General features: G+C 47.6%; 1 protein-coding gene across 4 annotated transcripts in view; it reads left to right on the plus strand.

Annotated features, from left to right (window-relative positions):
- CADPS (calcium dependent secretion activator) overlaps positions 1-18069 on the plus strand; it is a gene marked incomplete at both ends in the record, with an annotated part of 215861 nt that extends 197792 nt beyond the window's left edge. For all 4 annotated transcript variants that reach the window (XM_084269725.1, XM_084269723.1, XM_084269724.1 and 1 more), the window contains 2 exons: positions 16083-16187; positions 17890-18069. In XM_084269725.1, the coding sequence (XP_084125851.1) occupies positions 16083-16187; positions 17890-18069 (285 nt within the window). The remainder of the gene's footprint in view (positions 1-16082; positions 16188-17889) is intronic.
- Between the last annotated feature and the right edge of the window lie 8409 nt (positions 18070-26478).

A 26478-nucleotide genomic window follows, 5' to 3' on the forward strand; every position in this document is an offset into this window, starting at 1 on the left:
GAATAATCAAAAATGGTATTTACGGTGCTGAATTAGACTGGGGCCTGGTTTTGTTCTCTCTTCCCCCGGCACCGCCGAGGAGCAATCCTCTTAGCTGCAGAGTTTCTCCAGGCAATGCAGTTATTAACACTTTTGAGGCCGGCTCCTCGCTGGCTGAGCGCAGCGATGCTGGTTTACCCCAGCCAAAACCTTAGTCCGGTTTTAGGATGTTCTGTGTTAATGCGTGCAGCAGTGGCAGGTCAACAGCTGAAATCTGCCTGCAGGGCGTTCCTCTGCTCTCAGTGGGGTCAGGCTGGAGACGCTCCCCACACAGGGCTGAGTGCTGGTTCTGTGGCCGTGAGCAGTGCAGGAGCAGCAGTTCATAGTGCAAGGCTGCCTGGCACGGGACATTCCCAATCCCCACACTCCTCCATAGTCCTGCCCAGTGTTTCCATTCATTTCCCCTCTTCACTTGCTCCTGGGAGCAGAGGCTGCAGAGTGCATTAAGTCATCTCCCAACAGCGGCTGGGTTAACACATTATTATTAGTAGCAGTAGTAGTATTTAGTACTTGCCATGATTTCTGAGCTCAGAAACTAACTCATGTGCCCTGCTTCCACCTGCCGAACAGGGCTATGATCTTTGGGAGATCCCAGTGTTGGCGGAAGATTATTGTAATATTTCTGTGTGGTCTGTGTGTTAATCCTCTTAATTCTGCAAATTAGTCAGGGTTCCCCCCCACTCCCCCCCGAAATAGACTCATCTTAATTTTAAAAATCTGTATTCCTGGGATCGTTGAACGAACAGATTGATCGTGGAGTTCTGCTGGTAATCAAAACCTAACTAGCTTTTTGGCAGTGCTGTTTACTGCAGAGTAACATGACTTATTTACTTGGCCTGGCTCACTAATTTGGTAACATTTAAAGCTAAAACACTGTAATAAGGCCCGTTGGTAGAGAGCAGTGGTAACAGAAGAGTTTCAGAATAGCATCGTAGCACCCGCTCCCTGTGTTCCTGCACGTGGCTGAGTGCTTTCGGATTTAAACGGCTGTGATGCTTTGCATGCGATGCAGAAGGATTGCAAACTCTGTGTAGTGCCTGGTAGAAAGTAAAATTTTACCACTTTTTCCTTGGAAAGGGGGCAGAATTGACATCCAGATTGCGTCTGCGTATAGGATCAGTGAGGCACAGGCAGGCGGGTATAGCTTACACACAGGAAAATATCGGCAGAGCGAGCGCGAGTCTTCGGACTAGTCTGGCAAAGTTCAGGTCCCCTTTGGCTTGGGACACTCAGAATTTCATAGGATTGGAGATTATACATCCGTAATTTTGTTGGAAAGCAGTGGGAGTTCTAGTTGTAAGGGTTGTGCCCTTCGGTGGAAGTTATTTATAGATGTGTGTACGTGTGTGCAGCTTTACGCACACCCTTAGATACTTGCGGTATAGGTTTCAAACCGTCAGAACATATGTGATCCAGAAAGTCTATGATTGACTAGGAGATAGTGTGAATGCCAACCTTTCTGCCTCGTAAATTGGTAAACACTAATGTAAAACATAGCAAGAATATTTCCTCCCCAGCCACAGGCGAGTAGCACGTACACAAAAGGCTACTGAACGTCAAGCGAGCTCCCCGAGATCCTGCGAATTCCAGCATCCTGATGCAGTCCCTAAATAGCGCAGATGGCATTTTTCTCTCTGATGATTAATTCAATATCTTACCCAAAAAAACAAAAACATGCTTTTGATATGAGAGATCAAAACACCAAGAGAAGCTCCTAAGATTGCAAGGACCTAAAAAAAAAAAAAAAAAATTAATTTATTTTTTTCCTCCTTGTACTTCTTGAAGACACCAGCCTGAGTAGAAGATCAGGATTAAAACAGATGTGCTTAGTGCTAGTTCATCTGCTTAAATCTAGCAGTCTCTGGGATCAGTGATTAAAAAGCCATCTCTAACTTTGATGAAATCTACTGCAGTGGTAATACTGTGTCTCTGATCGCTTGCTTATGGGCCTCATGTCTGCCTAAACCGGACATGGAAAACATTTCACTGGAGATGATACATGGATTATATGGGTCAATTATACACTTAATCTGCCTTCTGGGGATTAAATGTGCATAGATTGACCCTGCGTATTTGGCTTGTCCTTGGCAGTTATCAGATCAGGAAGGTTGCCTTTACCAAAAAGTCTGGTAAGAACTTAATCACGCAGTGATACAGGCTGCTGAGGTGGCAGCAGTCACCGGGCCTTTTGCAGAAGGCAGTTTTACCACTTCACTGTCACGGTATGTGTTCTGCTTCCTCAAAGGTCTGCGTCAAAGCTGGGATACCAGGCGGAGTGTTTTCTCCTGGAACAAGAAAGCGAGCCTGTTTGCTAGACAGAGGCAGGTTTTTTGTTTATCTTGATGGCAGGGTGGGGTGCAGGCAGGCCTGGCAGGGAAGGGTGATGGGACGGTCGCTCAGGTCCTTGCTCTGCAGCAGAGGAGAGCCCACGGCTCAGGTGTTCAAGGAGCAGGCATCTCCTTCCCACTGCCCCTGGCTGGGGCTCTAGCACCAGGTCCCGTCAGGCTCAGCTCAGCTTGGTAGCATGGTTTTTAGGAAGTCCCAGAGACACCCTGGCTGATAGCACAGTTGATGGTTTTTTTGGTTGCCTCTCCCCACCCAGAGCCCAGCAGGAGTGGCCTGAGGGTCTGAGGACACAGCTCAGGACTGTCCTCATATTTCTGAAGGCTCCCACCCTTGCTGTAACTGACTTAGGAGTATCAGCTATAGTAGGGATGCAGGGCACTGGCTGTGCAAGGCTCAGACTTCAGCTACATTCTCGCCTGACTGAGCACTTCTCGCAGCTTTGCTGGAGGATCCGCAGGCAGCTCAGCAGATGTGTCGGTACCTACTGCTTTGGAGCCTGCTATCCCACCTGAGCATGCAGAAGAAATTACAGACCACAGACCAACAGCTAGACTGGTTAATTCAGCAAGTCCTCTGCAGACATTTTAGCATTAGCTTATTCTTAAAAATCAAAGCTTTTGTCTTCAGCAGGGTTACTCACTCGAGTTTTGGCAGCTCCTTCAAGGCGTGCTTGCAGGATCATGGCATTCCTTGCTACAGTGTAAGCCTTGCATGGCACAATCAAATGCCAAAAGAGAGCCCTTCTCACCCTCCCTTCTCCTTCCCCTCCTCGAACCTAAAAGCCTGCTCGTGAGTCAGTGGAGCTACTCACTGTGAGTTAGAATTACTCACAGGAGGACGGGTTGCAGGATCAGGGGAAGAACGGATATCAGGCTGCGCGCCGGGCTCCCATCTAATATCTGCTTGCAGCCGCGCTCACCGCTTTCCCTTAGACAGACAACAACCTGTTTCCCTCCCACGCAGCTAGACTGCTCATTAGGGCACTAACTCTCTCCCACTCCCATCCTGATATGGCCTCCACTGAGCTATTTCTTCTGCGTTGTTTTTTGCTTTTCTTTTTTTCCCCTTCCCCCCCCCCCCCCCCCCGCCCCCCCTCCCGAGTGAGTTGTGAAATGAAGACAATTAGACAGACTGATCTCAAGGAAACGCAGCGGCTGCTTTTCTCCCCCTGCATCTTCAGAGGAGCCGGAGCAGCGCGGCTTTTGCTGCAGAGGCTGCCTCAGCCCTTGGCTGGTTCCACAGGACTTGAACCCAGACCTGAAGTCAGGGACCTTCACTGGGGAAGAAAAAAAAAGCCTGAAATGGTGACGGCAATTTTCTGTATATCTTCTAGGAAGGGACAAAATCTGAGGGGGCACAGCACACGGCATCCTTCCACAGCCGCTTTTGCTTCCCACGTGCCCACTCGCAGCAGGCAGGGGAGCTTAGCACGGGCATCACTCCTTGGAGCCAGCCTTGTCCTTTTTTACTCCCATACATGAGCTTCACACAGCAGCAGCCCTGCACTTGCATGTGGCCTCCCGTGTTCCCCTTAGCAAGGTTTCTTTACTGAAGTGCTCATTTAAGTAGGCTTCATTTAATTTATTTTAGGGAGAGTCTTAATAAAATAAGTCCTAGATCTGTCACTGGATTTTACATGCTTGTAAGGGGTTTGGGTTTTTTTTTCCCTCCTAAATGTCTTTATCAGAACAGCTTTTCGTATTCCAATAGACATTTGGTTGAAGACAGTTAATTTGATTTCTTTTCCAGAGGAGATTTTCCATTAATCATTCTAAGAAGGCAGACTGATTGCTCTGTTACGTTAGGGTCAGCATAGGCTTGCTAGCATCATCCACACAGTGCTTCTGAGCATCAGAGATATGTGTTTCAGGGCAGGCGCTGAGTGAAGGATCATTTATTTCCTGGTAGATGTGAGTAGCAAGGTAGGTTTTGTGGAAGAGGGACTGTCATGCTGTATTGTGGGCAGCAAGGCATCCTCAAGCCGGAGCGTGCCTTTTCCTGAGCAGCCTCCCTGCTCCAGGACTGGGAGAGCTGCCTGTGTGCGTTCATAACTGTACAAGTCGTATAGCTCGCTCTGAGCTGGAGCTGCCTCCCAGCTTCGTTTAAGAAGCCGTAGCTAATTGGAGCTCTGGTCTTGTGGGTCGTCAGGAAGGAGAGCCTGATGGCGCTGGTGTTCCCCACGAACCCCAACCCAGCCGAGTCTGGGGGTGCGAGGAGCGTGGGAAGGGCCGGGACATCCCGATGCACACAGATGTGCAGGGCTGACCCCCCAGCCCGCCGGGGCACAGCTGCCGCAGCCGAGCCCCCCGCTGCCGGCGGCTTTGCTTTGCTCCCTCCCTCTGGGCTGTGCAAAGGGCCTTTGCCCAAAAAACCTCACGGTGCACACAGGGGTGAGCCAACGGCCCCTGCATGGACAATGACAAATTGTCTGATTTCCAGCAGTGCCTTCAATCCCTCTTTTCCTTTTCTCCCCCTGCAATCCAGCCCCACACAATCACTGCCATTGCCTGCACCAGCCAGCAGTGCATGCGAGATTAGCTGTCCCAGGTCACTTCGTTTTTCTTGATCTGCAGCCCGGTGCTCCTTTAAGCCTTGCCCTGGATGTATGATATCAGCAGTCAAAAATGCTTAACAGGACGGAGGCAGGCAGGGCGTTCTCTCCAGTATGTCACCCCAGAAATGATCACAGGGGAGCTGCTCCCTCCTGCGCTCGGGACCAAGGTACCCTGGCAGCATCTAGCTCCATTTCTGAATTTTCAGGCACTGAAAGACCCAGCTCAAGTCTATCCAGTGCCACTTTGTGAGGGTTTTCAATTCAATCTGATAACAAGTATTAGTAAAGTCTTGCACAGCGTGTGTTAGTGCCTTGTATCTTGTTGAGCAACTTCGCAACCAGTTACACCGTCGCTGCCTTGCACTAACAGAGCCCTAGAATCGGGACAGAAAAAAAGCAGCATGTTGTGTGGATATTGTGTTTTACTAAGCTGCTTTATATAGAAACTCAGATTTTAATGTGTCAACTGCATTTCTTTTTTGAAAAATGGAAATAAGCAGAGAATATTTTATAGGTTAAAAAAAGTATTTGAGAACAAGCATCCATACAGAAGTGGTGTTGTGTGTGTGTGTGTGTGTGTGCACGCCTTTATATTTTTTTTATGCAGAAGCTCTTAGATTTAGCAAAACTAAGGTCTGCAAAACCCTGCAGAGCAGCAGGTTTTTGGTGGCTTTATCTGACAGTTCCCAGCGAACGCTGTGCACTTTGCTGAGCTGTATCTGCAGTGAAGGGAGAGGGCTGCCAACCCGAGGGTGTACCCAGGGCACCTTTATAGCTCAGTCCTCTGCATGTGGGTACATGGGATGCTGTGTGCCAGCACACCCTGTACAGGCAGAGTCCTCAGGGGTGCACATAGCCAGGATGGGCTTCGCCTGTTAGCTGAAAGACAGCACTTTCTGCAGGTGCCCAAGTGCTGGGACTGTCCTGGGGAGGTAAGGAGCCACATGCCGAGGCTCTCAGCCTGCAGACCTGCAGGTTTAAGCATGGAGTATCCCTGATTTGAGGACTTGGGAATGAGAGAGAAGTCAGAGGTGTTGCCAGGACCAGGCTCCTTTCCCGGATCACTGAGCATTGGCTGTCGCATCCCCTCACACCCTGATGCAGATAAATAGTTGTTTCCACACAGGTCCCCCTCGCAGGCTGCTCTGCTCTCTATCCATCCCTGAGCAGCCATGGCTCCAGGGTTTGCCCTCCCTGGCACAGGGATGGGTGTTATTTGGTGATGGTCAGCCAGCAGGGCTGGTGTAGGTGTTTGCTCACAGCAAACCCTGGTGTGCTGGGATGGGGGCATCCCCAACTGTAGGAGGAGGTGAACCCTTATGGCAAGGTCCTGCCCAGGGGACGAAGCTCAGGGGGATGTTGGCATGTCTGGCCTGTAGCTCATCCCCAGGGCTGCCCTCACCTCTGATTTTGCTAGGCAGAGGTTCTGACATCTGGCTAGTGGGATAGACCACCCTGACACACACCTTGAGTGCGTACAAGCCGTTGTATCCCCAGCAGCAGAGTTGTTCCTCCTCTGGTGAAGGTGCAGGACAGTCTGTAGGTCCCTTTCCGTCACTGTGTACCCGCTGTGGGAAACCTTTGCTTGTGAGACAGTGCCTGCAAAGCCACTGCTGGGCAGAGTAAACAAACCTTTGGTTCATGGTGGCATGCGGAGTTGCAGCTGCACAAAACACGTGTAGGTGTAACTGATTTTGCGCAGCACTGAAAGCAGAGAGTGTTAGAGATGATCTTCTTGGGCGTCTTTATCTGCTGGGGACCTCGGTATGAAAGATGTCGGTTCCCCCTCCTCATCCTCTAAAAGGGATGAAACCAGGAGTGGAGAGAAATTTGCAGTGGGGAGATGAGTCGCGGCCCTTCGGCTCGCAGGGAATTAGCGTGATCCCACCAGCACATGCAGAAAACACACTTACAAGGAGTCCCTCGCCTCCCTCCCATTAACACCCGTGGCACCGGCCTGCCGAGCCCCGTCGGGTCCAACTTCCATCCAATTAAGGGTGAAGCGCCAGGCTGAGCACACCCTGTTGCTGAGATCCCCAAACAGTGGGTGATCTCAGGTACCATATGTACTGCAAAATGCGTGCGGCACTTCAATGCGCTCGGGTCTGCGCCTCAGCTTTCATTCTGAATTCTCTCCCCTGTTCGAAGGCAGAGCTCTTGTGTGATTTAAAGTTTTTTTGTCGTTTATTTTTGGGAAGAGAAAGGGGAGGGGGGGAGAGCAGATAATGTAATTCGGTGATGCCATTTGCATCCTAGACAGATGATGAGTTGCTCTGGCTAGCAGCTTAACCCTATTATGCAATGCTGGGACCGTGACTTTATTAAATAATAATACAAATTATTTTAATATTGAGCCCCTCTGGCTTTGTAACTTCCTCGTATAGCTACATTGTTGATGTGAATGGAATTTCGTAGTTAAGGAATATAAAATAGAGGAAAAGGCATCCAGAAGTGACAGCACCAGGGTGGTTGTTGAATACACTGTGTGTACTTGCAGTGATAGGTTTTAGAGTGATATGAAAAACCCCAGGAAGAAACAGTGCAGCTGTTTAATAGCGGAGTGTGAGTCCAACCCGGGAGGCTCTAGACAGACTCATGAGGCTTTGATAGAATAAAGTAATAACATTTAAGGGAAAAAAAAAAAAAGAAAGAAAAGAAAGAAAAGGCCATAGGGTTTCAGGGGATTTGCATTAAATCGTTTGCACTTTACCATGTAGAGTTTAATGGAGAGGCTTAATTCAGAAAATGAGGGGCATGTTGCCCCTGTGAGGACTGCTTGCCCAGGTGCCCACAGAGTCCTTCCAGGGATGGCTGATGGAGGATTTGCTCGTACAGGCAAGGTGCAAGCATAGAGTCCAGAGTCTGGCAAAGAGTTTGCACACCCCAAACACTTCTGAGGTGTGCTCTCTCTTTCCGAACGTACCAAGCCGAAGTCCCTGTAGAGAAGTTAAATCAGCGCACAGCAATCTGTTAACAAAGCTTAGATTTATTTTCTGAAAGACACTTTCCAAAGTATATGAAGGGGGGTGTGTGTGGAAATTACCTCCCAGATAGGAAAGCAGTGGCTGCCCATAGCCCTCACCATGCTTTGCTCCCTGTGCTCCCCAGGGCTGCACTAAAATGCTTACTTCTGATGCTGACTTACACATACCTAACGAGAGCATACGCACTTAAAAGAATTACATGCCATAGAAAAGCTACCTAATGATCAGGCAGTGTTACTCTCCGGCGTGCGGCAGCGGAGCGGGACGATAACTGTTTATTTACTCTGTGTGGGTAATGTTCTGTTATTTTCCCATCGTTGGCAATAGCAAGAGAGCATCTGATATATACAATATTGGTGTGTATCCAATTGTTTGGGAACATCCGAAGTTTTGAAACACGGTTGTGAGAGAGGAATATAAGCTTAAGCTTGAAAGGCTAAAAAGCAGAAAGCCCCACACGTAAATGCTATTATGCACTTAATGAGGCAGGGTTTAAAAAAAAGAGAAAAAAAATCAGCCACACAAGTTGGTTTTATCAAAGAAAATGTATAAATAACAACCAGTGATTCAAACTGCCTCACAAAGGGAAAAGCAGGGACGGGAAGCTAGCACTTCACTTGTGGCATTCAGATAATAGTATTTACTACACTAATCTTTTGGGCTTAGCAATTGACAATCAATATATTATTATCAACAAGCGTTAACGCAAACAAAAAGCTTCCATTTCTTTTTACAACGTCTCCCTTAAGTCCCTTAAATTTAATTAAAACCGGACAGCTCTCCCTGCAGTACAAATTAGAGTTAAAATCATATTAAATATTTGTTCTACGGGAAAACAAAAGTGTCAGCTTGTGCTACCAGGTTTGGCTGCTGCTTTTTTTTTCCCTTTTTTTTTTTTTTTTTTTACACACAGAGGGGAAAAAAAAAAACCCCAGCTACTCAAAGTTAAAATAAAGTCTCTCTCCCTCCCTCCCCGTCTCCCAAGACTACTGTCTATAACATGTTGTTCCTTATAGAAAGTGGGATATGGTGGCATTTGCTTGATTAACTTGCTCGACAAAAGTGACAGCTGCTGTGGGTGCATGTAGCTAAGCTGCACAGCGCAGTTCCGCCTTTGTACATCTGTCAGCAAAAAAGGAGGAATAAAGAGTGAAAAGAGACAAATTGGTCCCAAAAGGCAATCCATTCAACTCAGGAGGTTTGCTCTATTCAAGCACTCGCTGGGAATCTCAAGTGCTAGGTAGCTTATTCAATTTCATTCATTCTTTAGAATGAGCCCACAAGTGTTTAATTTCTTATTCTGTTGAATAAAAAGGGGGAGCTTTTTTTTTTTTTTTTATTGGAAGCATTAATTGTAAGACTAGCTGATCAATGCCTGTGATATTAACTCATTGCTTATTTTCTGGTTAGCTCTGTGCTCTCAGATCCACAGCCACTAAACTTCGTTCCTATAACCCGGGCAATGTCACGCACCGGTTTCTCTGCTTCTGGAAAACCCAGGCACTGGCAGAGATGCACCGCTCGGTTCCCTGAGCCTTCGCCCCTCCCAGGCTTGGGGTAACGGGTCAAATCCTTGGCAGGTGTAAGTCGAAAGAGTCACTGGGTTATTATTGATGCCACCCGTGGCCACGGCCAGGACGTGACCGAGCCAGATGCTCTTTGCCTGTGGGGCTGAGCCCCTGACCTTGTGGCAGGTTTGGCCCTCTGCTCTGGAGGGGGTTTTGGAGATCAAAATGCTGATCTGCTTTTGGATGGCTCTTTGGGGTCCCTGGCGAACGGCTGGGGAGGGGGAGCCTGTAAGCAGGGCGCTGTGGAGTGGCACCCAGAGAAGAGGATGGGTTTTGTTGAGTAGTGAGAAGAGTTTGATGAATGCATGGGGTGGGAATTGCTGCATAGCGAAGTCTCCACTTGCCATCCAGAAAACACAGGCTTGACAGTGAAAGATGTGCCAGAAGGTGCTACCATGTCTCGTCGTCAACACTGGGGGCTAGAGCTATGTGTGCACTTGTGGGGTCATGGCTCTTCGCCCATCCCAGCTGTGTCACATCCTCCTCCAAGGCCACCACCATCTCTCTTAGCTCAAGAGTTTCAGACACACTTGTGTGTGGGAGCAGCACCCTCCCAGCCGTGGGTCAGCCTTGGGGACAGCACATCACCTTCTGCAGCAAGGCAAAATTGGCATGTCCAAAACACGGCCTGAGATATAGCTGGGGCTCAGCTCTGGCACCCTGGCCAAGACCTTGTGAGCACAGGCTGGGAGCAGGACGGGAGGCAGACTTAGTCCCACCACTGCTTGCATCCACATCCACCATCCCATCTGAGGGGGCTCTCAAAGTGGGATCATGTACGCCTCTGTGTACATTCAGGCTTGCTGGGAATATCTTGTTTGGTTTTTTTTTTAAGGAAGGGAGTAGGAAACTGCATTGGTCATGAGGCTCTAGCTTCGTGCTTACTGTCTTTGCCAAGTCCTTGTAATTGCAATGGCTGCCTGGGATCCACAGTGAAACATGGAGAGAAGATGGAGAGGAATGCCTTGGTGACCACAGAAGACCAGAGGGACAAGAATGGTCCTTCCATGACGGCTGTCGAGCAGCCTGGACTTTGAGTTGCAGACCTGCAGACAGCGTTGTGTGTACCCACCTGCACAGGGCACAGCATGAGCAAATGCAGGAGCATGGTCCTGTGGGTGGGCAGACTTCACCAGAAGAGTTCCTGCTCCCATTCCCCAAGCAAGTCTTCAGGCAATGCAGAGCTGGTCCCCAGGAAGCTTGGTCCTGGACTGCTGTGGCTGCATCCCTGCCTTCCCTGTGGAGACGACACCTGCCAAGGAGAAGTGGCTGCCATGAATGTGTGTGGCAACACCGAATACCGGATTTGATCTCAGAGCTGCCCGGGATGGGGATGGACACAGCTCTGTTGGCTGTCGCCTACTGTCAGCAGTTGTAAATCAGCGCAGCCCCGCTGTGCTTTCCACCAGCTGAGCTTCTGACCCACTGGACTGGGATACAAACACCAGATACAAAGAGTCGGTAATTTTTTAATTAATTTTTTTTTCCCCTGGCTGATCGAGTCGCTTTGAGAAGGCTGTTGCCTGAGAGCAGGTTCAGTTTTCCCTTGGCAAGTAAGACTCATGGTCGGCACGTTCCTCTCTCCCTCCCCACCTCTGTGGTCCCTTTGCTCCGTGCTGGCTGGCTCAGGGATGCTGCAGAGGCAGCCGCCCAGCATCCAGCCCCTCACCTTTGAAACACCTTGGATTCAAGGGTTCATTTCAAAGCTGCCTTTCAGCGTTTCAAAACAAGCCTGTGTCCCAGACAAAGAGAGGGAGCCAGCCGGCGTTCGGAGCCTCCTTGTTCAGTGTGTGTCACAGTTTTAAATAGATTTGGCCTGCTTGGATTGGTTCTGGTTGGAAAGCGAGTACTGAAATGAGAGGTCATAGGGGAGAGTTACTATGGTAATTGAGTAGTATCACCAGTAGTTTTGCTCTTATGAGCATTAAAGCACATAATAATAGACAAACAACAGTGGTTAAAGCAAGCAGGTAGGATTACTATGTTCTTTTGTCAGAAGTATATAATGTCTTGTAGTCAGTTTTAAAGACTTCTCAACCCCCAAATCCACCCAGCAGTCACCTGCTGAGTAATTTTGTATGCCTAATCTCTAGCCCTTAACTACAAGCTTTCTGCTAATTTGAGGCAAATGGGTATTTTTGACACTAAATAGGGCAGTAAAGAATCCCTGACCTAGAAAAACTCCGTTCCAAGGCACTGAGAGCAGAAAAATATTCTTTCAGCATCCTTGTGAGACCTTTGGAATGACATAAAATAGCTTTGACTAAACCGCGCTGCAGCCTCGATTAATGGTTTGCAGAAACTTGCTGAACATCCCTACTACAACTTCCCCCATAAAACTTGTCACTTCAGATTGCCATCAGCCACCACAACAATAATCATTTCATGCCTATTGCTAATTGCAAGCACAGCTGAGGCTCAGCGGGGTGCTCTTGCACAGTCCCAGGCCTTTATACCAGCCTCAATCTGTTGTATGGCACTTGTTCACACACAAAAAAACTACCAGTAAAGGCAGAAAGAGGCAGAGTCACAGGTTCCTTGTAATCCCTCTGCTACCCTGCTGACAACCCAGCCCTATAAGCATTCCTGGTTTTGTCCCGCTCTTTACAAAAGCTGAAGTGACCTTAAGCTACTAGTATGTAAGCTTTTGAATGAAGAATACAGCTCCTTCAGGTGCCTTAAGAAGCAGTGTTGCATCTGGCTTACGAGATTCTGTTTGCAGCACCCCTGGGGTGAGCTGTGGCTTCCTGTAACATGTAAAATATGAGTGTGAACTCAAGGTTCATGGCAAGGAACAGGAGGTCATGCTTCCATTCAGCTCACACCAAAGAAGACGGGGGTTTGCAGATGTTCCTGGGTATGTGTAATGACACCACCTCCCAGAAAGCAGAGGAGCCCAGCACAGGGCTATTAAATTTTTTTTTTATATAAAATGTGCCACACTCAGTGTGTTACTTGCAGATTTATTCATATCAATTTTTGCAATTTATGTATTCAGAGACAAACTTGCTATTTCAGCAACTTATTGATCATGCTTTCACATTCAAAAAAAAAAAAGACTGATTGGTGGAGGGGGAAATGAGGAAGCTTGTTCCTCGAGCTGGTTGGGGTGTTGGATGGGCAGCCGTGGAAGCCCATCCCTTGGCATGCTCCAGCTCCTGTAATGCTTGTCCAGTAGCATCGCAGCCAGCCCATAGCTCTCCTTGTCTACTCAGGCTAGCACCCAGCAATGAGGGTGGCTGTCAAAGACAGAAGGGGAACAGGAAACCTAACCTGAACCCTGGTTCCTTCCCTGCTGACATGCCAGTGGGTGTGTGGCATCCACAGCCACCCCGAACCCAGTGCCCCCAGACTGTCAGTTGTCCTCTGGGTGTTGGGCAGGGATGCCAACTAGCATCAATGATGCATGTGTGGACAGTGAGGTGTGTGGAGGTGAGGTCCACGGGCACGGGAACTTCAATGAAGTCTACTCATTCTTTACAACCAGGTGTGAGAATATGTTTACACCAGTTACTTCAGAGTTCTGGTGCCACAGCTTAGCTGGGGTGACAGAAATATGTTGCAGCCCTATGGCAAAGCCCCATAGTTCAGCATTTGAGCTCTGCACTTTGTGTATGGGGACAAGCCACAGGGCTGGAGCCGGAGCCTGGAGAAACCCCACGTCCCCGGCACACACCCCACTGCCCTTCGGGGGATGGCAGGGCCACCCAGGGAGAGCGAGGTGGCCGGTGTCCCCATGGGACACACTGTGCTCTTTTGTCTGAAATGATCACGTTTCTGTTTCGGAGCATTTGGCTTTGTTGTTGTTTTTTTTAATAATATAATCATATGCAAATGTTATCTTCTTTGGTAGGTTAGTCATGAATCAGAGGGCTTGTGCATCTTATAGCACATCAACACTAGTGATAGCTAAAGGGAACGTTTAATTTATGGGCTAACTTATTTTTATGAATATGCAGGGCTTAAATTCAGCAGTTGGTGTGTCCTCTATGAAGTGACGTGACGGTTTTGTGTATCAAGATCAATGAATTAGACTTTGTCTTTTTCTCATAGCGCAGAAAGTCTTTGGAGTAGCTCAGTGTTGAGAAACCGTCTCCTTTCACACCGACAAGCAGTACGCCTGGCTGAACCCTTGTCAGCCGGTGCTGCAGAGGAGAGGGGTACAATTCCGATTCGGCTCCGAGGAGTTTGTGTCTCCCCAGAATCCGGCATGCTGAAGCGCCTTCTGGGAAGACAGAAAAAGTGTTTCATTTGGCTTAATTTGAGGGTCTTGTGGCAGCAAAGGCACCGAGCTGATAACCTCCAGGCAGAGGTTATCACTTCTGTTTCGGCTCCGTGCAGCCATGTAGGTGTGTGTGGCACGGGGCACACAGAACGGCGGGACCTGCCCCCGCCGGGGGCTTCTCGTCTCCTCTAGTGTGACATTAACACCCAGCAGATCGTTTTGTGGAAGACGAGAGGCAGCAGTGGAAGGGAGAGGGCGTGTGTGTGTGTGTGTGTGTGTGTGTGTGTGTGTGTGTGTGTGTGTGTGTGTGTGTGTGTGTGTGTGTGTGACATACGGTCGCCTTGTTCCTCTGTGGGTTTTGACTTAAAGAGGTGCTGGAAGGAGGTGTTTGGGCAACCCGGGCATCTGTGTGCCAGCGCGGTCCTGGGTCACAGCTAATGCCACCTGAGAGCGTGACTCATGTGAGCAAGCTGACTGCAGAGAAATGACATGATAAACAGTAACCATCTCTCTCTCTCTGAGTTTTGCCCACGCAGGCCCCCAGCATGACAAGGGAGCCCAGGCAGATCCCCCAGTGACAGCAGCCACTCTGTGCCACCCCCCACCAGCTGGCTGCTGTCTGTCCTGGGTCACTGTCCCAGCTCCCACTGGCACCCAGGGCTCCCTGGGCACAGCTGGGGATGCCCTGGGCTCTCAGATGAGTCTGAGGGATTGGAAGCCATGAAGAAACTCCAGATCTTGGTATCTGTTATGCTAGTCATGCCTACACCAGCTAACCAAGGTGCTTCACCCACAATTCAACCCCAATCTGATGTCAGGACCTCAGGTGACAGCTGACAGTATCTGAGCTTGGCTCCTGCCTGTGTTTCGTTTGAGCTCTTAGCTCTCTCCAGGTCTCTGTCCTGGAGATGAAGGGCCTGCAGGAATCTCTGCCACAAGTTGCACAAGGTGTAAGCATAAAGCAAGAGGTCACCAGGTGCCATCTTAGTGACTCTTCCATCCCTTTATTACCCCATTTTATGGAGGTCCTGTAAAAATAGAAGTACAGGAATGTCTTCAAAAAGTGGGGGGAGCAAACCCTTCCCCATTCAGCATGACTAACCTCTACACTCTGCTCCTCGTGGAGGAGGGGGTAGCAATGTTTGGGTGTATTACTGTACAGTTTAATAGTGCGTTGAGCTGGGCTGATTAACTTGGTCTCATCTGTTTGCTTTGGTGAGTCTTGTGCCAGGTTGTGGGTGAGCCAGGACAGTGGTGTCTGCAGTAACACCCAAGTTAGATTGCTGCAAGGTTTTAGGCTACAGTAACCTGGGTGGCACTCGATCAGGATGTTTATAAACTGGTCCACTGAGGTTTTTTAATATTTGACTGGTTTTAGATTCATTGCAGCTGGCCTGCACCATGGGTTTTGATCTCTGTGTGTGTGTGTGTGTGTGCGCCTAAGATTGGAAGAGAAGGGTGTGACTGCAGACAGAGGCGCGATGGGTTTCTGTACACAGACCACTTTGTAATCAACCCTTGTGCTGAGCGCAGAGGGGAGGGTTTTGTGATCAGCCCCCTCCCACACACCCCCAGCACCAGCTTTTCCTTTTCTTGAGGGCTCGCTGCTCGTCTGTGTGGCGTCAGACGTGCAACGCCAGCCCTGCGTGAGCGGGGCGCTGATCCACACACAGCCCACCGGAGACTTCCTGTACTGCGGGGCTGGCAGGCTGCTGCCACACAGCTGCAGGCCTTTCTCACAGACAGACAGCAGCGTTTCAGCCCCTGGAGCGGCCCTGCGAGTTCAGCAGCTTGACACTACCTCATTTCTTTGCTGCTTTTCCATCTTCCCCTAATTGTGAGGGTGACACCAAAGCATTTCCCGCGCAGCGCGGGCAGGCAGCTGTAAGGTGCTTGTGCCAGCAGCCTCGCCCGCAGCCAAACCTTGCCCTGCACGAGCCCGCCCTCCTCTCACCGTCAGGGAGCCAGACTCACCCCAGGGCTGGTTGGGGTTGAATTTCAAGACGGTAAGTAGCTCGGATGTGTGTCTGACACACTTAAGGGCAGGACCAGAGGGTTACAAAATCAATTTGGGCCAAGGGTATACCGGTGCTGGCAAGTTCCACCAATGGCTGACTTAGACTGCAGAGGCCTCGTGGCCATGCTGGTGGCCATCACCCCCCCAATAAGTTTGTTGCTGTTGTTACTATGATTTAAAAGCTCATGCATGGAAATGCTGTGTAAAAGAGGGTGCCTGTCTCCCGCTCTAAGTCTGTCATACCCCATGAACAGGCTGGCTAGTGGGAAAGGTTGGTACCGACTGTGTTGTTGAGGGCACAGCAGGCAGCCCTAACGTGGGTGCTGGAGAAGTCCTGTCTCTCTTGCAGCAATGGTACACCAGCTCGATGAATGTTGTCTGCACCTGGCTGACAGACCGCATGGACCTGCAGCTTCACATTTACCAACTGAAAACGCTCATTAGGATAGTAAAGGTAATTGTCTGATGTGGGTTTTGATACCGTCTTGCTGTCGGAAGGAGCGTGTGTGTGTATGCGTGCAGCTTGTTCTATTAGGTAAACTGTTGCTGGCAAATAAACTAAGCCATTCATTAAAATCCCTAAAAATTAAGACAGGTGTGTGTATGTCATGTAGCGAAGGATGAACAAGAACTCGAAATAAATACAGATGCAACATACAGATGTGCAAATAAGAACAAAGTAGGTGCTTGCATGAAAAAAGCAAATCACTCACCATTTGACCCTACCTGCAGGGTAAGTGCACCAAAATTAGCCTTTCTGGGGACAAACATGTTGATTACACCAATGAACCCCAGTGTTAAAATGGGTTAAATCAAACCAAAAGTTTTTAACACTGTTTTACTAGAAACATTTAAGCCCAGGTATGGCTTGTGATTATCATCGGAATGCAAATGAGGATTGTTCTCATAGTTAATTGAAGTTGTTTCTTTTACAATGGGTGTATATAATCAACTCTAAGAGATCACAAAGGTGAGATAACATACCCTGAAAGTAACATTTTTTTCCTTGAGTGCACGTGTATATGTGTGTGTGTGCGTGCCGTGGACTAATGATAATTATTTCAGTGTGAAATCGCAGTGGTTTACATGAAATAATAAGATCACAGAAGGGGGTAAATATATTTTTGATCATTTTAGGTTCTATCTAATGCTTTTTGGTCTAGTATTTTAGAATGTTTATGGTCTTGTGTGCAGTGAACACATTGAAGGCATGAATAAATTAAAACTGAAATGTATTAAATGTGCTTTTCATAAGTGAAAACAACAGGCACAGACGAATTATTTCTACTTGTCAGCTAGCTGAGGAAAGCTTTATTTTTTGTGCTTTATTTATACCAATATTACATTCAGAAGCAGCTACAACAAATCCAAGAATTTGTAGCAGAATAGTAGTTTCCACAGAGCATGATTGAATGAACTATGAGGTCAGAGTTTTATCTCAGAGTCAAGAAGTTTTCAAACATAAATTCAAGTGACAGATATTAATCATAATAACAAGGGAAATACGGCTAACAATGGAAATACAGCTCCAGTTTCAGAATTAGGTGAAGAAAGAGAGATTTATGAAACACGTGCCATGGGCATGTGTTTATACAGCAACAATTTTTCCCGGTATCCTGGACCTATTTAATCCCAATACTGTAGGTAGGATTATTTAATACAGAGCATTCCGGGAATGTGTAATCACATCTGTGGTTATGGGTGATAGCTGTTCTGCTGCATAAAGAAAAATAACTGACATGACCAGCAGAGGAGTGCATCCAGAAGCAAGGGAAGTTAGCTGTAGCATTGCCCTTCTCCCTTGCTTTGACGTCCTTTTAGACCCCAGCCTCCCCTACTAAAGATCCCCTGAGCAGCCCCTCCTTAGAAGATGCAGACAGCCGCACAGCCTAGGCCAAGGCAGGGCTGGACTCACAGAGTCATAATTTGTTGCTCGAGGCACCTTCAAGGGACCTCTGCCATGAAGAATGGTGGCCAGCAGAGATGCAGAATGGCTCCAGGGCTGGGATTTCCCTGGCATGCTGGCTACTGCCATGGGTGACCTCAAACCCCCAGCATGGCAGCACAGGCTCACTCCCACGGTGAAGGAGGGGAGCCGGTGTAATCCCTGACCTCTGTGCCATCTCTTCCTTCCCCTGTGCCTCCTCCTGCTTTAGAAAACGTATCGGGATTTCCGACTGCAAGGCGTGCTGGACTCCACCTTGAACAGCAAAACCTACGAGACCATCCGGAACCGGCTGACAGTAGAGGAGGCCACGGCATCGGTCAGCGAAGGTGGAGGGCTCCAGGGGATCACCATGAAGGACAGCGATGAGGAAGATGAAGAGGACGACTAAGGAAGCTGGCCCGGAGGACCGGCTGGGGGTCGCCTGGTATCCATGCATGTACCTCGTCTGTAACTCAGTTAGCCACATTAGGAATTTTTATGTCAGCTCTAAATGCCCATGAGAAGTTTACCAATACAAATGCCATGTTAGCTGTGTGGTAATAAGATTAGCACCTCTCTTTGATTCATCGGTTTCCTAATTTCATATCTATATGTTCATAAGCAATATGGAGCACCATCGTTTAATACTGTTAATGGAAAAACTACATAGAAAACATGCTAGGTGTGTCCCTGTTATAATTAAAGTTTAAACAATGCTTCATTAATGTACTGTATATACATTGATGGTAAATTGTTGTGAAGATGAGTGAATCGAGTCCTTTCATTTCTTTGTTTCTCTTCTGTGGATGCCAACTGCTTAAAATTAATAATAAAATTTAAAAAAAAAAAACCCAGCTTTGTTTTTAAAAGAAGAACGAGGCAATTACAAATGATTTTTTTTTGTTCTCTCTGTTCATTTAAAAACCAGAAAAACAAACAAACCCAGACAGCCGTTTGAATCATTCTGCATCCTTGTTAATGTACCAGGCTCTTCCCTTCAATATGCAGTTAACTCCATAGAGGCTACATCCCAAAGGATTAGTCATTCTAATTGCCACACCAGATTAATCCTATCATTATGGATATATCATGCCACATCATTACAAGTCCAAAGCAGTTGTTTTATGTTGACGTTTGCTCCTCTAAATGTTACATTTTTTTGTTTGAATTTCAACTAACCATGTATGTACAAAGACAACTTTAATTACAATCTTAGACTATACAAATGTGTTTATAATAATATATTGAATATTTATTTCAGTAGGTTGTAACCATAATTTACAACAACTCCTCTGTTTCACGATGGTTTTTATATATGTCATGTACATTGCATTTTGACCAGTAACTGCATGTCCATCAGTCCCTCCTCCAGAGCTTTTACTTTCTGTGTAAAATAGTGATCCATCTTGCTTTTTTTGCCTTATACAAGCCGACAGTTGTAAAAGTGTGAGAACTGTGGCTTCTCAATAAATAACTATTCAGATGTCCTAAGAATAAATTATGGAGTCTTTTTATGTCTGCCTTAGAAACAAACAGAAAAAATACAAGCTGAGATGTAAGAGCCCCCACCTCTCAGAATAAAGGCATTTTCTTTTCTCATGGGTGTTCTTACAGTTTATTAATTCAGAAGATGGTTTCCTGATTTGCTCCCAGAGGTCAGGGTGGGACCAGGCTGTATAACCCCCCAGGAACAAAGATGTTTCTGCCGTAACCTCTGCAGTTGTTTCCACCACTATCTGTTCTCTCTGTCCTGTGATTTGTCTCTGGGTGTCTAATTGATGGTCTGCTCTGGGACAGCCCAAGAGAGCCAGCCTTGCCTGACACTTGCCTTCCACCAGAAGGCCTTGGTTTGTACTTCTCCTGAAGCAGCAGCCTGCGGGACACATCCAAACAGGCAGCACGGGACAGCACCTCACTGGAGGTACAGAGGAGGTTGGTCTGTTGGAAAACATGTTAGGTTGGGCATTTTCTGAAAGCTGTTGCAGTTGCTCCCTCTCATCGGGCAATTCAAATCAAAAATGACTCCTCCTAGCTCAGGTTTCAGTCATTTGAGAGAGAGGCAGAAGACCTGATGGCCTTTACCCCCCCCCCCCACTCCCGCACCATGGCCTGTTGCTGCCCCGGGGAATGAGGACAAATGTTCACCACGCCCAAATAAAGGATGGGCAAATACTGGAAAAATACCCTCCTGCCCGACAAACTGAACTGTCTTCCAGTGCCCAAGAGCCAAGATACCCTCCCTGGACACGTGGTAGGAGGAGGGGACTCTGGGAAGTGGGAGTTAAGTCCCAAATGGGGCTAGGTTAGTTCACCTGCAATGCTGGATTGCTGGGTCCCTGGCCTCTGTGGCAGAGTTTGGCACCTGGCTCTAGAGGTGCTCTGCAGCCCCATCTGTATGGCCATACCCTATATGTTCAAGACCCACCTACCTGTGGTGACCTACAGACACTATGCCCCTGCCACTTCAAACAGGAACATTAGCTGGGTCTTTAGGAGTGGCTTGTAGGCATGATTGTGTGGCACCATTTCCATGTTGAAAAGCCATTTGATGCACAAGGACAGATAAGGTTTTAAACCCTGACTATAGCGCAGTAGACAACATCTTGGTTTTTGTCTTCCTCCATAATGCTGGCCAGAGGGAAGCATTGTCAGGAAAAGCCATCTCTTGGAACTTCAACAGAAATATGGCATTGTGGTCTCCCTCCAGCTGTGCAAATGCTTGGTCCCAACTCCCCAGAGGAGCTGAGGTGGCAGTAGAGTGCTTAAGTCATACTGAGTCCACCAAAACATATTCTGGTGCCTCTGCAGGTCTGTCACTGGGATATATGCAAAAGCCAGCTATATCATGACATTGTTATGCTTGGAGCTTTCAAGCACACTCTGAAGCCCTCACAGGACTTACTTACCTGATAAAACACATCTCACCAGACACAATAAACAAACCACAACCTAGATGGCTGAGATCCACTTGAGACCCATATACATACTCATGCATACGTGTGCTCATGCCCTCTTCATCCTCTCCCTCAGCTGTCCCACATATTTCTATGAAGGGGAACAGCTCCCAGCGGGAGCTGTGAAAGTCTTACCTGCAAAGCACACTGTGGGAGACCAAAATTTGTAGCTCGGCTCACAGTCAGAGCAGAGCTGGAGAAACAGCTTGATTCTGCACTGGAACTACCTCCCCTATTTTTCTTACCATAAAATATTTATTGGGTAAAAACACAGCCCACTTCCACCTTTCAAAGCTGTGAGCCCTGCTCGTTTTTTTTCAATGAAAGAATGTGGGCACAGCCTTCAGGAGACAGATGATCCTTGGCTGTGCATCACTAACACACAGAGGTGCCTCCCTGAAACAGCAGTGATGGACACCCTGGTCTGAGGTTCTCTGTCATTAGCAATGACCCTATAGCCTGTGACAGCTTTTCATATGTCCTCAAAACCCAATAAAGCACCACAGAGACACCCCACCCCCCCCCCACCCACCATAACAACCCTGGGGACGTGCCAGGCTTGACCACACATTCAGAACAAGGAAGTGTTAGCCAACTTGCCTCTTTTAAGGAGTTTGGACCCAAATGATGAGCTTCAAGTTACATACTTCAGTAGTATGTGAGGGGAGAAGAGCTCATGTACGAGCAATGCTGTGAAGCAGGATTTAACCTCCCAGTCCAGAGCCTGCAGCCTGTGGTTGAGCAAAGGAACACACTAGACCCTGACCCCTACCTCCTTTAACTCTGCAAATGTTACATGGGTGCTGGCAGCCTGATCCTGTCCTATATGGGTGCTACAAAAATGGGACCAGGAAGAAATGTTGAACAAAAACCAGTTTGGGTTTGTCTGATTTATATAAATCTGAGTTTAAAGCCCTCCTGGCCATGAACAATGCTTTGGATAGGACTCAGGGTCCTGCAGAGCAAAACTACGCCCCGAGCAGCATCTAAAAGGGCTTGCTGACAGCCAGGAGCATGCTGGCAAACCCAGCCAGGGAATGCAAAGGTCTGCTGCTGGTTTCACTTCAACCCATTGCTGCGATGGAATGAGCTCCAACAGTCAAAGGACTTTCTGCCAGTACAACTGTACCTAGATGAAGAATCTGCCAGTACAGTTATGTCAATCAGTTTTGGGAAAAGAGGAAAATTTCATTCTTCTGCCAGCAAAATTTTAAATGATAGATCAGGCCAAAACTTCTCTCATATTTACAGGGAAGTCCAGCGAAAATATCCTTTTTTTGACAGACTTACTTAAAGCATGTGGCATGGAGACTGAAAATGCTATCAACTATTTGACTGACAAGTGTCAGCAGCTGTTCATCCAATTTGTTTTATATTTCAGCAACTAACAGATTCTTTCCCCTCTGCTGTAATGCATGTCTCCTGGCCCATAGGCATCTTAGAAATTGCTTTTCTGCCTCTCTAGTGACCAAAACGTCAAAAATATTAGAAGACAATTTGTGTTCAGAAGCATAAACAGGCACACAGCAAAGCAAAGCTGATTTTGTCAATGTTTAGGCTGTGTTCTTTTGTAAAAAGTCACAGCAAACCTAAGGCAAAAATTATTTCCCTGAGCTTTAAAAGAAAAAGCTGAAGCAAACAAAGCACCCGATAAATCAGCCCAGGTTAAACCATCCACCACCAAGAGGAAAAGCAGCCATCCAGCCACCAAGCAAACCACAGCTGAGCTGTATTTCAACCTTTGCACTTTGTCTGTGAAGTTCATGGCTCTGCAGTACCACCACCATCATCAATGTCTGTTCAGAAAACCCTGCTCCATGGTGTCACCATTCAACAGAGCCACGGCCACGTCAAGCTGAGTCCAGGGAGGAGAGTCCCTTAAGCCAGTCACAAAACCCAGCCTTCTTTATCTTAGGTCTAGCAGCGCTTTCAGAAACTCTTTGATCCCTGGCTGCATCTAAGTTACAATTACTGCAGTTGCCACCCATTCTGAACTTGCTGGACAAAAAAACTTGCACGACCCCCTCTCTCCGGTGAGCTGCATCCATCTGTATTTCCTTCATTCAAAGACATTCAGGGTCATGAGCTAAACCTGAAGTGATATATTTTCCTCAGCCTTTCTAAAAGATGCATATTCTGTTTCAAGTTGTAAATCTGCATTTGTTGTAACTATGCAAAATATGGGAGGGAAAAAAAAGTGCAGAGATTATATGCAATCTGCCAGCAGAGTTGTGTGCCATGAGGAAAATGCCTCACAGGTCAAAACAAAGAAAAACACTGAGCAACAAATTAGTTGCAGGCAGTAGCTAATATGGAGATCAAAAGATTAAAATCAACATGCAACGATGAAATCACTGGAATAATAGGAGCACTTAAGAAGATTAAGTCAATAACAGAGTCCAGCAGTACAAAAATAAGATTTTGATTATACTGTAAAATTTGATATTGGGAGAGCAAAAGCAATCACAACCACGACAAGCTTCGCTCTCCCCGCCTTAGACCATCTTGGCTCATTTCCTATGCAAGGAATACAGTTGTTGAAATAAACAGAAATGTTATGACTCAAGTGCTCGATTCAAAAACAAACCAGGTGGTCAGATCAGATTGGGGACTGACAAGATGGGGTCTGTAAAACGAGGACTTGTTGCAGATCCCGGAGGATACGACAGCTGGGGGGAACAAAGGCCACACCGTTTAGGACTGCTTTCGGCAGAGAGAGCTCCACAAGCAGCTGATCTCGGGGGGCTGTCCCAGGCTGTCAGCTGGAGAGGAGCGGCAGGCAATGGAAGGGAGGAAGGAGAAGAGAAATAGCTCAAAAAGCCTTGAAGTAAATGTGGTGTTGAACTCTGGTAACGGGGAAGGGCTTCTTCTATCCAGCTGAAACAGTGAAGAGTGCAGGTTTGCTTTTGCAATGTATTCAGAGGCAGAGCACACAGCAGCCTCCAAGCCCATGTGGACCCTCATGTAAGTGACAAGAACATGTCCCATAGCCATGTTCACGGTGCTAGGAGTCACCCAGTAGCACAGCCCAATTGGGATGGGAGGGATAACCCTCCAAGGGGCAGTGAACTCTCACCATAACAGACCTACTCTCAGCCAGCCCAGGTATGTAAGCAAGAAGGGATGAGCCAGTCCCTCCAACTCCCACTGGCCATGGGACACCAGTCTCACCCATCGACCGCAGAGCCAAAGGAGAAAACGGTCACCCTGTTGACAGCCTCCTCACCTGAGAAGTTTCAGAGCCCTTGGTGGGTTCTGCAATGTGCTCCATTTCACAAGGAAGAGCCTAAGCAGCCCTCCTGCTCCCCTGAGAAGATGACTTGCCTGGGCTTTTCTCTGAATTGTTTTTTCAGCAAGACTAACTCCAGCCCCACCCCCACCCCAAAATCACAAGCCAGGCTCATAATTAAATCGAATAAATAAATTATCAGCTATTTTTACAGAATTTGTGGGTGTTCTTGAACATTCAGGGAATACTTGGGTTGTGCATTGAAGATTTTTCCTACAATAACAAGATCTGAGTTTTTAGTTTGGGCTCTGATTGTTGGGGAGATTTTTAGTGGATCTTCTAGATCATGTCTTCTGGGGCAAAATCAGTACTTTTCTTCTGCCCAAGTGGCACAGCAGCAGTCTCAGAGGTCAATCTAGGAGTCCTGACAGGCTCGCTCAGACTTACCCATCAGCACCAGGGACATGCAGCACAGCCAGTCCCCCACGGCCAGAGGAAGGAGGTAAGGAGGAGGTAATGTGCACCCTGGTACCTTGCAGCCCACGGAGTCCTGCTCTGCAGCGGGTGGGGACATCTGTGGCAACAGTTCAAACAAGGGCAATTACAAATCTCTAACACATGGCATAGCCAGAAAGACTGGTCAGCACCGAGTGGGGAGTGAGTTTCAAAAAGACAGGGAAAGGTTGACTTTGGAAAGAGTTTTTATTCCTTTTCTTTTTATAATTTGAAAAAGCAAGTAATTTTGAAAAGATGTCTTTCTATCTCATTAAGGGGAGAGTAATTCAAAACACGTGGGGTTTGTCCCACTTATTTTTTTTGGCCATCCTTCTTTCAAGCAGAAAAGGGAAGGAATGGGAACGCAAAACTGAAGTGGGCTTCTACCCATTTTCACTGCTTTTTGATCCTTTTTCTGAAACGTTTTCAGTAGGAAAGTGAGAACAAGGCCATCCCCCCATTATATTCTCCTTCTCTACTTCCTCCCACCTTTTCTCCTAAATAGAAAATAAGGGGAAAAAAAACCACAAAAACAGGAAAAAAAATGTAAAGCTCCCACTCTTTGAAAAATGAAAAAGTACCACACTTCAAAACATTAGGAAGGGACATCTTTCATTTTCAGCATTCAGAAATAAAATGCAGCATTGCTCCATTACTGTAACATGAAGAGCGACTATTTCCCACAATGAGGATGGAGAACAGCAGCTCACCCCTTCAACAATTTCTTGCTTGCTTTACTGGCTGGAGTGACTTCACATACAATGTGGACTCTGCTGACTCCTCAACCACCTCCTGGGCCAGACCGGTCTCGCACCAGGCACTAGACTTCACCCATGATGTCTCTCTCCACTCCTCACAGGCAGGCAGTGTTTTTGGGGCATAAAGCCTGGCTGGGATCGAGCCGTTAGTTACCATTCCTGTTGACAGGCAAACTAGAATAGGCTCTGGCTCACTTTTCTCCGAGCTGCGGAAGGAGGAATGAGCCGAGAAAAGAGTTCATTCAATTGCTTCTGTTTGGCAGCTCTGCAGGACTCTCCGCATCGACAGAAAGAGATGTGGCAAGTAAGGAGTTGCCATTTTTAGAATTACATAAGCCAGTTTGATTGCCATTGAGGCACTCTGTGCAGCTCCTGCCACGGTGCCCTGCTGGTTGCTCTGGGGCTAGATTTCAAACAGCTTTAGGAGTAGGTCAGATACCAGCTCTTAAAATTAGACTTGGGCTAAAAACGTCAATGCTACCCCTGCCATCACTAAGTCAACCAGCAATAGCCACACAAGGAGTTTGGGCCAGCATGCTTCCAAAATCCCACTAACCATGTTTGCTTTGGGACCCACAGAGTGTTCCAAAACCTAGCTCCCCAAGAGTGTTTCATTATGCAAAAAAAACCCACAACTAAATAAAATAGAAATATCTGCCTATGTATATGCAGTAATATGTGCACAACTCAATGAACAGGCTGAAAAAATAGCCTGGAGGGACACAATAGCTCTACTCCAGCCAGGATGGCCTTGCCCTGCACTGCCCTGCCCCATGCACAGTCGTGATGGTCCAGTTGGGTGATGCAGCAGCAGCGTCACTCCAGCCACCCTAAGGGCCCAACAGGATGAGATGGACCACCAGTGGGAGCTGAGGTGCTGGTACTGCTCCTGTTACACAAGGTACTTCAGTTCCAAACGTGTAATGGGAAGCAGTCAAACCACCTCTTCACTCCAGTCCCAAACTTTGCTATCTTAATTTCCCCATTCATTGCTAGCTATTTTGTCCAAAAAGCATCTTGTCTCTGACCACTACAAACCCAACTCCAGCCAAACCCCTTGGGGACATCCCCAGGCAGTACTCAGGGCGTAACTGCTGCCTTGCTCCAAACCCCAGCGCGGTGGGGCCAAGGGCCGGCAGCCCCACAGCCCAGCTACCCCTCCCTGCCCAACCCTGCTGGGCCCCTCCACTGCACCTTGCACCAGCCACAAAGCCACATTAGAAGCTGTCCCCCAGACTCACAAAAGGCAGCCCCGTCCTAATTGCCTGGGTCGGTGGCTTGTCCGGTCGTTCATCACCTGCTAGTAGAAAAATAATAATAATTTAAATTTAAAAAGTATTTTTAAAAATCCATAGAAAAAGCAAAGCAGCATAGAAATCAAA

The sequence above is a fragment of the Gallinula chloropus genome (assembly GCF_964237585.1).
Source record: "Gallinula chloropus genome assembly, chromosome: 12".
In the NCBI taxonomy this organism is placed as follows: domain Eukaryota; kingdom Metazoa; phylum Chordata; class Aves; order Gruiformes; family Rallidae; genus Gallinula; species Gallinula chloropus.